This window comes from Leuresthes tenuis, unplaced genomic scaffold (assembly GCF_036924035.1).
Source record: "Leuresthes tenuis unplaced genomic scaffold, fLeuTen1.0.hap1 SCAF_8, whole genome shotgun sequence".
NCBI classification, from domain to species: Eukaryota; Metazoa; Chordata; class Actinopteri; order Atheriniformes; family Atherinopsidae; genus Leuresthes; species Leuresthes tenuis.
The window spans coordinates 9612027-9627443 of NW_027325362.1; the positions used below are offsets into that span (position 1 = coordinate 9612027).

Sequence of the window (15417 nt, forward strand, 5' to 3'; positions counted from 1 at the left end):
ATCAGTGAGTGCAAACCTCACATGACCGCTTACAGTGTTTATGGGGATTGTGAGGCTATTGATGCTTCTAAGCAGCTGCGTCTTTGATCTCCAAAAACTGAGTGATTAGATAGAAATAATCGGACACCCAAATGAGCCTGACAAATGTATGCGTTTTCATGTGGATTATGAGTGATTGCAGCTCTTCTTCTCTCCTGTGTTCTGCAGAAGGAGATTCTGCTGTCGGATGTTGTCGTGTGCTCTGTTGCCTACATCCTAACCTTCGCCATCACAGCGAGCACCGTGTTCCTCTCTCTTAAGGTGAGGTTCCCACTTGTTTCTTGCTTTTATACACTGCTTTGTGCTTAAAACTCCATCTTTTGTCTCATTACTCTTCCCTCTTGTATCCGTGACATACCAACTTATATGCAGCCTTTTGTGACCATCGTGCTGTACGCTCTGGCGGGGACGGTTGGGTTTGTAACCCACTACCTGATCCCACAGCTGAGGAAGCACCATCCTTGGTTGTGGATTTCCCATCCGGTTCTAAAGACCAAGGAGTACCACCAGTTTGAACCTAGAGGTTTGCAACATTGCCGTATGATGAAATATATTTTTATGGTCCTCAGTTGATGAATCCTTAAGTTTTGATGTTTTTCCTCAACATGATAATGCCTCAACGTGGCTTCCCTTACTGAGTAGCTCCTTTGGAACTCCCTCTGAACTTGACAAACTTCACTCTTACTTGTGTTACAGAGGACGCTGTGCTCATGTGGTTTGAGCGGCTGTACGTGGGGCTCCTGTGCTTTGAGAAGTATGTGGTCTACCCTGCCATCGTGCTGAGTGCGCTCACTAATGATGGCTTTGCCCTCAGTCACCGCAAAAAGCTGGGAATCCAGTGAGTGAACTCATGCAGCCAAAAAACCAAACATGACCTCCAGACATCTAGAGCTTGGTTAATCGCGTGTTTTACGTGTTATCTGTGTTCTCGTTTGTGCCCCTTCAAGCTGCGACGTTCTCCTGACAACAGTTGCTGGACTGAAACTCCTGCGTTCATCCTTCTGTGATCCCAGTTTCCAGTTTCTCACTCTTCTCTTCACACTTGTTTTTTTCCATTTTGACTGTCCGCACGCCTCCGAGAGCTTCCTGCTGGACTTCTTCATCATGTCTATTGTCTTTCACAAGGTAAAAGAACTGGAGTCGGTGTTGTCCAGGCATCAGTCATGTTGTGAGGAGCTTATCTGTTACAATATCAGTAAAATGTCATTCCTCAAAGTGTAAATAGTTAGATTTTATGGTGAAGACATATTCTGAAGTTAGACAGGAAGTAGTTGTGGCTAAATTTAGTTAAAAAAAAAAAGTTTTTTTGGCAGTAAATCCAGTGTCCTCTGAAGAGACATTTACGTGATTGTGTATGTGTGTGTTTTTATGGGGTCGTGGTTTGGCCCTGTGATGGACTGGCAATCTGTCCCTCGCCCAATGACAGCTGGGATAGGCTCTAGCCCCCCGCAACCCTGAGTTGGATTGACCGCGTATAGAAAGTGGATGGATGTTTAAAGGTTGATATTAGGTAGTTAATGTTAAGATTGGTGTTCAGTATTCAGTTATGAGGTCAGGGTAAGGGAATAGGGAATGTCCTTTGTCAATACAGAATCCCAACAAAGACAGTGAAATATAGATGTGCTGAGTATAAGAAAAACATGCAGAAAGAAGGAGTGTTTTTATGACAGCATTTTCATGGACAATAATACAATATCCAGATTATGATGTTTGCATATTGGATTTTCCATTCAAGTGTAGAAATATTTACATGAAGTACTGTGCAAAATACTTGATCCACAACTTATTTCTTTATGTTTGCTTCTAAGGAGCCAAACTTTCTTGTAATAGTCTGAAGTAGTCTTGAGCAATATTTTTTCTTGGGACATTCCCTTTTGTAAGGCAGTATAACACAAATATCTCAAATACACAACAGGAAGAGGACAGAGGAAGAAGCTGGTACTCAAGGTAAGCAGAGCAAAGGTATTGAAGAGCCCATATTATAGTCATTTCTGTTCCATTTTTGAGATGGTGGAGTACAGCCACTTATTTTTGTTTGACACACTTCAAACTCACCACTTGGTAGACATTATGCAAATGTGTTACTCGATGTCATGAAGTAAAGATGTTAAAGCCTGGACGACAAACAAAGTGTTTCACACAGTTCGAGGTAGACTGTAAGGTCCTCTGACGGACAGAATGAATCCCATTGCTATAGATTTTGGGCTCGTAACTGTACTGACATTTGCATGCACAAAAAAGTTTCCTTACACACTGAATGAGAGTAAAAACTCAAAGAGCATAACATGGCCTCCTTAACGCTCGCTGATAAGCAGCAAGACTCAGAAAACACTCAAACAAATGTCACATGACACTGTTCCTGGGTTAGTTGGGGTAGTTGATGCCCAAACCCTGCTTTACTCCTGACATGAGGATTTATCACTGACCTTTCTAAAGTGAAAGGGAACACATTTACACCAGAGGTCAGTTTACTCATCACAGAGTTCTACTCAGCCCGTGAAAACGCTTCTGTTGCTCTGCGATAGCTTTGTCAAGTCTGAGAAGATGACCCTGAACGTTTCAGCTAATCTTTTAAAAGGATCCTTCATGAAAACTGTTAACTAATTCTTTATTGAAAGCCACAGAAAAAACATATTTCTTCTGAACACGACAGGGTTTGCAAAACATTCTTGTTTATGTGTGTGGATTTAACACAACCCACTGCTGATGAACGACAAAGATGTGTCCTGGAATGTTACAGCAGTTTTATTCTGTTTTGTTCATGTGCCTTAAACAAACCTGACTGAATGAAATTTATTTGCTGGTGATCACAGATGACTGCATTGATTCTCTGTTCTCAGTCAGCTGTGTGTTTCTGTTCATGTCCAGATGCGTGAGTTGTTGCTGAAACTCCATTTCATCCTGGTTTACATCGCTCCCTGGCAGATCGCCTGGGGCAGTGCTTTCCATGCCTTCGCCCAGCCGTTCGCCGTGCCTCGTATCCTTTCTCTGAAACCCGCACGTGTGTCTTTGTGTGTGAAAATGCACCACTACCTGCTTTTCGTCCCTTGACTGGTGTGTGCGTGTCCAGACTCAGCCATGCTGCTTCTCCAGACGCTGCTCACCACCATCTTCTACACTCCACTGGCTCCCTTCTTGGGCAGCGCCATCTTCATTTCTTCTTATCCACGGCCCATCAGGTTCTGGGAGCGAAACTACAAGTAAGGCCTTGACTAAGAGAGGTCGTCAATGCCTTTAGATGTGTGATCATGTGACACTGAGCCCAGGCTGAGGATATCTCGTTAGGCTGCAAATAGATAATTTAAATTGTCAAAAAATCCCATAAAGTGGTAAAAAACCTGTCAGCTTGTCTTTGATAGCGTAATACTGTGTCATCCCGTCTTTGAATAGACTGTCGTCTGTTAAAAACTACTGTGCCCAGCTGTTTTAGGTAATTATAATTATTACTGTTTTTTAAATGAATGTACATTTTTGGGAACTGTTGGTGTGTTCACTACTGAATCAATATATCTGTTCGGAAGTTCAGAAAAGGTTGTGACGTGACATCTTTGCTGTGATTTATCAACTCAACATTGCTTGTATTTCATGTCAGTTTTTATTCACCAAGGGAAAAAGTCTTTCTGAGCTCAGTGCCCCACCCACACTTTCACAGAGTAACCTCTCTGCTTCCTCTTACTTATTGATGTGTTCTTTGCTGAGAGCTCTCCAAAAATACTCCTGCAGCTTTGTTGTTCAAACCAACTCTGAGATTATATTTAGAATTGCAAATCATGACATTAAAAATCCCTGACAGCCCAATCTCAGATGGAAAAAGCGTTGAAAGCTGGCATTGTGAACCTCCAAACACAACACGGCAAACTGACACAACATGATAGATCAGGCCTGATGTATTTCGTTTCAGGAGCACTGCACTGAACATCTTTCATGGCCTCACAGTTTTTATTGTCTTTGTCTCCTTGCAGCACAAAGCGTATTGACAACTCCAACAGCAGACTGGTGTCCCAGGTGGACAAGGAAACAGGCGAGTCCTCTCTAACTACTATTACATCATTCACATGCTGCATCTTTCTTTAGTTTTCTGTCCTCTCCACATCCAGAAACCCCAGAATGTTGCTTTTGAACACCGGACGACAAATTAAAGAATTACAGCCTTCACCTCGCCTTCTTCTTCTTCTTCCCCTGCAGGTTGTGATGATAACAACCTAAACTCCATCTTTTACGAGTACCTGACTCGCTCACTGCAGCATTCACTGTGTGGCGACCTCATGCTGGGCCGATGGGGCAATTACAGCGCCGGAGACTGCTTCATTTTAGCTTCTGACTACCTCAACGCCCTGGTCCACCTTATCGAGATCGGCAACGGCCTTGTCACTTTTCAGCTGAGGGGTCTGGAGTTCAGAGGTAGTGTTTCCTGCCTCTTTCCCTTGTTCAGCCAAACGACTGATGCGACGGCTTGCAGCCTTTCCGATAACATGTGTGTCTGTCCATACCAGGTACATACTGTCAACAGCGAGAGGTGGAGGCCATCACAGAAGGCGTGGAGGAAGACGATGGGTGCTGCTGCTGCGAGCCTGGCCACTTGCCTCACATGCTGTCATGCAATGCTGCCTTCAACCTGCGCTGGCTGGCCTGGGAGGTAATGGCCACTAAGTATCTGCTGGAGGGTTACAGCATCAGTGAGAACAACGCAGCCACCATGCTGCAAGTGTACGACCTTCGAAAGCTGCTCATCACCTATTACCTGAAGGTACGTCTGCTCTCCAGTCTGAGGCACCCAGGAAAGTAAGTGTTTGTACCTTTGTATGAGTATACGGCAAGACGTGGAAACAAAAGCATAATCACTAATCTTCTGCTTTTGAAATTAAACAGCCAAATTTTTTTTCCAAAACATTATTTTGTGTGCATCATCCCAGATTAGCCTTTGTTTGTCTGAGCAGAAAGAACTCTCTCATAGTTTTTGACATATTGATGAGCTGTCCGAGAGTTGTTTGATACTTTTTGGAGGGAAAAACAGCAAATATATGTTTTTAATGCAATATAAACAAAATTAGATATGAAAATACACTATTTTCTACAGCCTAGAAAAAACAAATAGGACTAAAGATGACTCATATTTTTGGTGATGGGAGGGAAATGGCCAGCAGGTTGAAAAATATCTCAATAGTAATCATAATTCAGCCATACACGTTTAGGCATGTCAGGCTGTCATGTCTGATTTTCACAACTTCTCCACATAGCTTTCAAGTTTCTTATTTCATCTTCCTCACTCCCATGAAAATGCAAATTGGCTGTAAAGCTCCGCTCTCAGGGTCTGAACGGTCTGAACTTGCCTTTTTTGAGACAGCGTGGTGCTTTGCAGGTTCAAAGCAGAACTCCTCTTGCTCGTGATGTCTTGTTACACATAAAATACATCTTAAGTTTTACCAGAGGAGGACTTTAAGTCATACTGTGCTCAGATAATGTATCATCTGCCAACACCAAAGCCCTGTTCTACAAAGCGATCTGCACCAATTTACTCCTTTACTCATGCACCACCTCACCAAGTTTGATGAAATTAGTCTCAGTAGTGTACGCCTAATCTAGATTAGATATTATTAGAAGTAAATTTTCCACTTGTCCCAACAGGATCTGAAAGCCAGGAGGTTAATCAGTTTAACTGGCAGTTAAACCAGAATCTTGTGCATTTATAATAATTACAAAGGGCAACTTAGAAGTAGTGATTGCAGATGAAACACACAGCCTCTGTGTAAGTGCACGATTCTCACAATTTATTTACTTTGGGTTTAGTATTTTTCTTGTGTCTCACTCCACTCCTCTCTCAGAGTGTCATCTACTACCTGGTCCTGTCTCCCAAACTGTCCACCTGGCTCAAAGATGCCACCATTCAGGAGGCACTGCAGTACTACACAAAGTGGCACCACATTGAGCGCGACCCTCAGGTCTTCAGTGTGAAGATCGATGAAGACTATGTGCACTGCCTGCAGGGGGTGACGCGAGCCAGCTTCTGCAATGTCTACCTGGAGTGGATCCAGTACTGTGCTGGGAAGATGGAGACGGTACATCACTTAGAGACCACTATGTACAATAAATAACGTGAAATATTATAATCTATGAAAAAAACAAATCAGTTTTAAAAACGTAGCTGATCAATGTTCTGTCTCTACTTTTACTTCTTCTATCTGTATTTATTCAGCAGTGTGACATGAGTAGGAGAAAAGCCAAAGCTGCATTACAGTGACATTCTATCAGCACTGTGAACGCTTCACAAACTTAATACTTGTGTTTGTGTCCAGCCTGTGGACTGTGATGAAGACTCCCCTCTGGTGACACTCTCTTACGCTCTCTCTGTCTTGGGGAGGAGATCTCTCGGCACGGCATCTCACAACATGTCCAACAGGTAACCGAGAGCAACACAAATCAATTTCACTCTGAAAAGAAGTGTGGGGAAAAACACGCTCCTCGTGTCAGTTTGGTAGCTATTTGGCAGACCATTAAGATTCTGTGTCACTCAAAGCTTCTGTCAGCCAAAGTTATATGTGGGAAACTGATCAAAGGATGCTGTTGGCCACAAATGACACGCTTATGTGGTTTTCTGTGTAAATATGTGAAGAGGATGTGTGCTTGTATGCATACAATATCTTAAACGGGAGAAGAGGAACTTTCAGAATTTTAATTAACATTTCATGTAAAGAATGTAGATCAAGTTGCTTATGAAATGAAAATGACGTATGAATAATCTCAGAATGAAATGCTGCTTAAATTCAGTACCCACAGTTATTTCTTTAACAATATAAGCCTTTATTGTACACTTAGGTTTGCAGAGGTAAGTTTGAATGTCTGTTTCATGGTTTTTACTTCAATAGAATAAGTTGCAAAAACGTGCTGAAAATATGAGCAGGATTAGAAGACAGGAGCAGCACATATGTACATGCAGCTGCACAGATACACCAAAAGAGGGCATCAGCACCTAAATCCTGAAACACCCACATTATTCACTCAGCCCTCTGTCTCTGCAGTCAGGTGAAGTTTCCTGACCCCCTCTTTTTCTCTGCCTTCGTTATCCCTGTTATTCCCCTTAAACACGTGACATCTACCACAAAAGCCTGGAATCCTTCCTGTACGGATTCAACACCCTGTTTAAAGGTGACTTCCGCATCGCCACAAAAGACGAGTGGGTTTTTGCTGATCTGGACCTCCTGCAGAAGGTGGTGGCGCCAGCTGTCAGAATGAGCCTCAAGCTGCATCAGGTGAATGACAGCTGTGTTGTCGTGCTGTAACTCTGGACCCTGACTGTCTCCAGTTGTGAGTTTTTGTGCTTATTTTTCTTTGGGTCGGAGACATCCTTTTGTCTGTTATTTCCACGGTATATTAAACAACATTTGAGCGACATCTTATGTTTAGAGGAACTTCATAAGTCTGACGAAATTCTTGAGTGCTTCATGGTGACTTTCGTGCCCTCTAGGATCACTTTACATGTCTGGAGGAGACCGAGGAGGCATCCATCTTATATGAAGCCATCACAAACTACCGCAGCAGCCTGGTAATCTGCCATGAGAGTGACCCCGCCTGGCGTAAGGCCGTGCTGTCCAGCCGCGACACGCTGCTCACTCTGAGACACATGATCGATGATGGCACGGATGAGTATAAGATCATCATGCTGTACAAACGCCACCTCAGCTTTAAGGTCATCAAGGTAAGAGTTTGTCCTGTGTATGTTCGCAGTAGTTCGGTTTCACTCTGCAGGTTTTAGCTCAGTGTCACAACTTGTTGGATAGTGAACAATGAGAGGTGGTGACAGAGAGTAGGAATCTCTCCAGTGGTGCATTTTGATTGCACCACTGAATGGTACAAATGCCATTTTTTCCACATCAATCACATGTTTAAGGGCTAAGTGTGCCTGAAAATTTGTGAGATGAGGCAAAAAACTTCACATTTTAGGGGCTGTAACCCTAACACCTTTTCTCAGCAATAGCTATGAAACCCATATGTGTTAAACCAAGACTCACAGAAATATCCATTCTCTTCACCCAACAGGAAGTGAGTCATTTTGAATTTAGTCTGGATATTTTTGGGCTGTTTTTGACATTTACAGACTTTAAAGGGATTTTTTGTGAAGTATCGTTGAGTAGGCAGTGTCTCACCTACAGAAGCCAGCAGTCAGAGCGCTGTTTGGAGAATAAGGAAGGGCTTCATCAGGTGGTTAGACAGACCGGGTCAGTGTAACACAGTCCATGTTGCGACACACTGTTCTGTACTTGAGGAAAGCAGTGACAATTAACTTTTAACATTTGGTATCTTCTTTATGTTCTACTGTGAATAAAATATTGTTTTACTAGATTTGCAAACCGTTGCATTCTCTTTTTATTGACATTTTTTACAGCAGCTTATCAGCTTTTTTAGAATTGGTGTACAGTCTCTGCCTAGCTGGTAAATCAGATGTGCACTGAAATTGGGCGAAAAAACCCTTAGCACTTTGATGAGGCACATTTTGGAAGTCTAACTTTATCAGAATACTGTTACCACAGCTAATTCAGTTCTAAAGACATGCATCCTGATTGTAACAGGATGTCAGCCTTGTGTGATCTTCAAATATCAATGCACATGAAATGTTTATGGCGTCTCCTACGTGATGCTCAACAACATGAACAAACATTTGATGGGTCACTCGAATGCCACACAGGAAATTACATGTTTTTCTTTCATGCTTCTGATAACAGTCCAGGCCCGAAGAGGTCTGCATACCTGCATCAAAGCTCCTTGACTGTGGTGAATGTCCTTTTATTGTAAATCAGTCAATAAGTGCATAAACCTCCAATGCTTTTTTCCTTGCACTATACAGACTTCTAGGATTCTTCTGTTACTTTTAAGAGCTCATATTTCTGTTTTACTCTCAGCTCTTCGAGTTCAAACTGTTCAAAATTCTAACATGATTGTACAACATTTTGATCAATTTGCACTCTTGTCAAGAGCCATTTGAGCAGATCAATATCAGTCTCCTGAGTGTCATAAATATGAAACTATTGTCAGCAAGCTAAATGAGATAACACTTCCCTTTTGGCAGTTCTGATGCTGACGGATTATGATGCCATACTACTTTTCAGTCGTTTTTACGCTATCCCTCTAATATAAAATGTTCATTAATGTTGTCCTGGTCTTACTTTGCCCCCTTTTGTTTAACTGTAGCTCCTCTGTGATTTCATCATGTCACTCTGCAGATCAATAAGGAGTGTGTGCGAGGTCTGTGGGCGGGCCAGCAGCAGGAATTGGTGTTTTTACGCAACCGTAACCCGGAGCGCGGCAGCATCCAGAACTCAAAGCAGGCGCTGAGGAACATGGTCAACTCGTCCTGCGACCAGCCACTGGGATACCCCATGTGTGTGTCATTTACAGCTCCGCTGCCACGTTGTCCAGGCTTTGCCACTGCAGCATGTTTAAAAAAAAAAAAAAGTTTTCATGATCACAAATTGTTTATTTATTTTTTAGGTATGTGTCACCACTGACAACATCATACGCGGGGACGCACCGTATGCTCCGCAGCATCGGAGGAGGGGCTTTAAGCCTGGACACCATCCGCTCCTGGCTCTGCTCTAAATGGTTACGGTTAGCACTCTCTTCTCATCACTTCCTACCATGCATTTATCTATTTAGAATTTTATACTGTAGAGACCAAACAAAATCTATTTTCCTCTTTAACTGAATTTTCTTTGTCTAACTTTATTAAAAATCTAAATGTAGTATTGAAAATGTTAACCTTTCCACTTGCCACAACCACACTTCTCATGGTGATTAAGTATACATTCTCATTTTAAAATTGTGTATAAAAGCAGTTCTCATAAAGGCCAGTAAAAGTCCTGAAGTATTAGCCTGATAATTGTGTTTCTGAGCCAGTACCGAAAGCTTCGGCCTTTTTGAAAGGAGGAAAAAAGTTGTGGTTATTATCTTAATGTTCTCATTAAGCTTGTTGTATTTCGGTATAAATCACTCCTTATAAGTCTGCTCTGAACATGTAATGCTCCAGTTTCCTGCTGGCTGAGTGAGTGCCTCTCTGAGGATTTAGAGATATTGACTGTCAGTGCTGGAGAGAGGCTTCTCTGCCAACTTAATGTAGTTTTAAATGCATGCACAGGGACAGTGGAAGTGCACGTCTGAGTGACATAAATGGCTGGATTGCAGAGAGGGAGGGCAGCCGGAGAAAGCCTCGACTTTGTGCTGCTGTAGCTGTGTTGCTCTCTGTACTACATCCTCTCTTCCCTATTATTCTTTCTTTTGTTTCCCAATTCCTCTTTTACAATTTGGCTTCAGTATAGCTTATCATAAAGGCTCTGCATTAACCTCTGCAGGTCAGCTAATGGCGTGTGCCTTTGTGACTGTACAGCTCTGTTAAGCTTCTTATGGGCCAAGTTTTTCCTTTCAGATTAGATTAGATCGTTAATCCGGTTTCATCGGCCTTGAGTTGAAGGTGTTGTCTTAATTTGACTAAGCATTAAAGGAGCTAAGGAGACACCTCAGACATTGTCAGCCAGAGCACATTTCACTAATTTAAGAGGAAAAGTGCACTAGGGTTTGTCACATATGCTAACACAGTTACGTAACATCTCTCACTGTGAGTCAAAGTGTGTGTGTGTTTAACCAGCTGCGATAGTCAAAGCTTGCTAAATTTTTGACGGCCCGTTGCCCTTTTGCATCTCTGGCACTGATGTGCACATGAATGAATAAATCAGAGTGTGTGTGTGTATGTGTTTTCTACAGGGTGCGTAAGGACAACCTGACCAGCTGTAATAGTGGAGTAAACATGGAAGATGTGGACTGCGGTGCTGGTGGTTCATCCTCACTGAGCCACAACCGCCCGTCCTCCGTCACGTCCAACAGCCTGAGCCTATACCAGCACAGAGCCAGGACGACACACAGCCACAGACACCACAATGCAGGTACACAAAACACACACACACACACACACACACACGTACACATCTGTCTCTTTGCTGTGGTGGAAACTCTCTTTTTCTCCCACATTCCTTACTCTAGCTTTGACCACAACCTAAAAATGGGCATCTTATTTATTGAAGAGTACTTAACTGTTGAGGTTTTGAGAGGTAGTTTTTTAAAGACCAAAGGTGTAATTTATAAATAAGACTATTCCTTCTGTTTGGATTTGATACAACAGCTGGGCTTTATATGTTATGACCAACATTTCTTCCAGACTTGAAGGGAACCAGGGGAGCACAGTCCACTGCTATGATGAAATTAATTCTCTCAACCCTTAAAATGTCTCACTTGTTCACGTTAATCTCTTTAAACAGCTCACAGTACTTATAACACTCAACAGCTCGTAGTCAGGGGGTGACCATCAAACCAAGGACGGACCATGATTTCCAGTTAAGTGCAGCTTTATATCATACTGTATCAGAATCAAACAGCCGAAGAGAAAGGCAAGTAGGTTATTACCACAGCATCTTGGCCTGTGCCTGGCAAACATTAAAAGCATAGACCACCCAAATACCTGAACCCTTTAATATCTCCATTGAGTTGGAATGTTACTTTATGGTTAAACAATCAAAATTTGATTTTTAGCTTTACATACTTAAACCGATGAGATAGAGATGGTTTAGGTAAGTTTACTTCCACAAACTCACTCACTAAAAAACGTTTTCTACCAAATGGTAGAAAAGGACATTAAAGGATATCAACCAAGATTCCACATTTAAGATCAGTCCTTATAAGAAAATGAGAGGATAAGATAAGTGTATGCTCAAACGCCTAAGTGAGAGCACTGCTCTTTATTTTCCATCACTTCAAAATTGAGGATATGGATGTATGGCTTCAGTGAGACTGTGTTAAAGATTAAACAATGGCTGACAAATTTTGACTCTAGCATGGGCTGTGCTTTAAAGTAGCATCACTGCTTAGATTTCAGTCTTCAAAGCAGCTATCGAATCCTATTGACTCAGATGTCGCCTAAAATATTGACCACAAAGGTTTGAACTCTCCTGGTTTTCCCATCATGTCATTTGGCTAAACTGTAACTTAATGCTAAAACCAAAAAGTACCAAAAGTCTGATTTAAAGACTATGAATTTTGGCGGAAAGCTTTGCAAGTTACATTAACTCATGGCATACCCATTTTATGCACGTTTACGTGACACTACAGTAAAATAAATGATTGTGTTCGTTTGACCAGAACCATGTAATCCGGTTTATACAATACCTCGTTATCATATAAAATCAAAGCGCACAAAGCCGTACTAACATAGCCAGATAATGTAGCCGATGATTAAATCACTCCTGCATGTATACACTCAGCTATACTCAAGTGGACCGAGGCACTGTGTACATGAACCAAAGCATCTTTTTACAAGTTAGAAACAATAGAATATCTTGAATGTTTCCTCATAAAGTCAACAGCATTGTGGCTTTAGACATACCTCAGTCTATAACTTGATTCTCTGCCTGTGCATGTTTACTTGGACAAGGATGGTGTACCAGTTCAATGGTAAAGTGAAACACAAACCATAGCTCAACTTAAGTGTGTGTATAACATTATTCTTCTTGGGAAATACTGTATGGATTGGATAGACGGACTCCCTCGGGGGTAAGTTTTAATAGGGAGTTTGTGTTGGTTTTTCTTTTTTTTTATATCAAGGTATGTGTTTATATGCATTTCAGCATATAAAAGTATGTTTATCTCTGAGTATTTCTGTGTTTCCTCAGGAAGGAGAGAGTACCGCAGTCGGTCAGTGCAGCCTCAGAGTCAGCGTCCCCCCGTCAGCAGCCAGTCAGGTCCTATTCTGGATTCAGGCTCCACCCACGGGCTCGTTCAGCGTTTATCCAACAGTCAGCTGTCCTTCAACACCTCCATTGCCTCCATATTCTCCCAGGTATACACACATTTTCTAAGGCAGCCTTAAAGCTGTAAATGCTTTTTTTGGACCTCTGCAAAAGGAGTGAAGAGGATGTTTCTTTGTCCACAGGTCCCACATCTCTCAGGACCAGGAGGGATCAGCTCGCAACACCAGACAGCGCAGCATCAGCAGCGCTCCAGCCAGGTGGGAATTTTTTACACCACAGTGCATACGTAGGACAGAGCACGCCAACACATGGCTGACAGATGACAGACCTCAAACTGAAACTCTCTCATGTCCCCATGTGGTGTCATTCCTCAGGTTTCCTCATCTTCCTCCACACTCAGCCTTCTGTTTGGGAAGCGCAGTTTCTCCAGCGGCCTGGTTATCTCGGGGCTGTCAGCTGCTGAAGGGGGCAACACCACAGACACACAGTCCTCATCCAGCGTCAACATTGCCATGGGGCCCTCACACAGATCCAGCAGCAGAGCCACACAGGTGGGACACAAGTCAGCAGATAGTTGTGCAAAGTGGCCAAGCCCTTTTTAAAGATTCATAAAAATTCAATTTAAAGACAACCAAGGCACCACATGATATGAATACTTATGCTGTTGCTTTACCTTTTTGATAAATAGTTATTAGCAGGTCAATATTTTACTAATTCATTGTGATTTTAGTGACTCCTGTAGCTTTACTCAAGCACCACCTGCATGCCCAACTTGACCACTCGTTTAGTTCATGAAATCAGCTAGTCTTCATTGTTTGTAGGATTAAACAAACAAAAGAAGCCCTCTGTTTCCATTCTTTTAACTGATCTAAGCTCATCATCTCCTGGCTTTAGCTTTAGAATGATTGAACTAATCTGAGCATTGAAATTAATAGTTCCCTCAGCAAAACAGCTAATTTTCAAAATGCCACTAGAGGTACATATATGCTTCCCAGAGGAAGCTAACATTTTCTCATGTCCTCTACGCCAATATGTGAACAGTGCACACAACATTAAGGAGGCTCATAATCAAATTGAAAGAACGGCAAAGTTAACATTGGCGTTATGAGTCTCAATGGACACAGAATAATAATTTTGAGATGGCGGAGCTTTAAAGTTTTGTCAGTTTCAGACTAATCAAACAGCACCTGTTTTCGCTCCTAACTTCCTCTCCTTCCTCTTTAGTGGACATCAGAGCCATATGAGAGCATAGACGCAACCAATTCAAACGGCGCAGTTACGGTGAGAAACGGCACGCAGTCAAGCGATCAGGGCTGCAGCCAGGGATCAGACAAGACCCAGGAGGACTCACCATCTGCCTCAACAGCTCCAGAGCCGACTGATCAAAAGACTGCCTGAGAGAGACGAAACATCACACACACATATAGATGAGAGTGCCCATACATACAGTACAAACATGTACAGAGAGGACTGTGAAAATAAATACACATACATGCAGACGATTGTATAAGAGAGCCCTCATGCACACGAGTCTGCCTACTCTCTTGTCCTCAGCATGTGGTCTCACGAAGTTGTCTGAATGTAAAGTCTAAAAATGTGGTCTTGGATGTGGATGAGGAAATAAATATGTTTTTAAATGAAGTGGCCGCCTTATTATGATTTTTTTTTTCTTTTCAAATGTGTGTTTTGCAAGGAAAGACTCATCCAGGTATTAGACTTTAATGTTACTTGAGTTCTGGACATTTCACACGTCTTTTGTTTGATTCAAAGTGTAAGCACTTCGCCTTAAATTAGCCTATATTATTTCAAATTGGCAGCTGCTTTTTAAGTTTTGTTTTCTAGCATGATTCTCAGGTCGCCGTGTGATTCCTGAACGTTTTCATCCTCAGAAAAAGGCCAGAGAAACACTTTTTAAGACTGTCACTTATACTTTTTATGAATAGTTTCATATTTAAATTGAAACTAGAAAATAATGAAGAATTTAAAGGTCACATCTGTAAGGGCTATAGAAATCGACCTCTGGTTTAGACTAAGTACATAGTTTTTATTTATTAAGACTTTAGGTAACTAAAATTCAAGATGTTTAATTCTGGATTTCTTAAGCCAGACAAATTATGGTGTATCAAATCCTCCAGAGAACTGTGTAATATATAGGAATGCAATCAGACTTCATGATAAAACATAACATAATGCAGGTACACAAAGTATGATGTTCCCCCCCACACACACACACACACACATATATATATATATATATATATACAGAACACCTAAATTGTAAAACTAAGGTTTTTGAGGGTGATGAAAGACAGTTAAAATGTGCTTATTGCCTCATGTTAATAGATGCTTTGGCCCTGAACTCGTCAGTTAACTTCATGTCAATAAAGTTCGTTTTACCATCTCTCAAATTTTTGTGAAAAAGAGTCCTCAGCTTTGCAAGCAACACTGAACGGGTGTATGCACAGCCACATTAACCTGTCTGCAGGCTAATATTAGGTTACTAAACATTAAATATGACTACGGATAAAAGTAATAAAGGGTATTTGGTCTTAATTGATAATATTTGGATAAACTTGACAAGAACAGAAGATGT

At 41.8% G+C, this 15417-nt stretch overlaps 1 protein-coding gene across 1 annotated transcript in view; it reads left to right on the forward strand.

Moving 5' to 3' along the window:
- The window catches only part of pcnx2 (pecanex 2), a 32495-nt gene extending 18030 nt beyond the window's left edge, over positions 1–14465 (forward strand). The window contains exons 21-40 of the mRNA XM_072390756.1: positions 208–300; positions 412–562; positions 736–877; positions 987–1164; positions 2908–3016; positions 3110–3239; positions 4002–4060; positions 4225–4440; positions 4533–4786; positions 5862–6095; positions 6333–6436; positions 7142–7286; positions 7502–7732; positions 9255–9412; positions 9523–9639; positions 10789–10967; positions 12747–12913; positions 13007–13081; positions 13199–13375; positions 14049–14465. Coding sequence (XP_072246857.1) covers positions 208–300; positions 412–562; positions 736–877; positions 987–1164; positions 2908–3016; positions 3110–3239; positions 4002–4060; positions 4225–4440; positions 4533–4786; positions 5862–6095; positions 6333–6436; positions 7142–7286; positions 7502–7732; positions 9255–9412; positions 9523–9639; positions 10789–10967; positions 12747–12913; positions 13007–13081; positions 13199–13375; positions 14049–14222 — 3093 coding nt within the window. The 3' untranslated portion in view covers positions 14223–14465. The remainder of the gene's footprint in view (positions 1–207; positions 301–411; positions 563–735; positions 878–986; positions 1165–2907; positions 3017–3109; positions 3240–4001; positions 4061–4224; positions 4441–4532; positions 4787–5861; positions 6096–6332; positions 6437–7141; positions 7287–7501; positions 7733–9254; positions 9413–9522; positions 9640–10788; positions 10968–12746; positions 12914–13006; positions 13082–13198; positions 13376–14048) is intronic.
- The last annotated feature ends 952 nt before the right edge of the window (positions 14466–15417 follow it).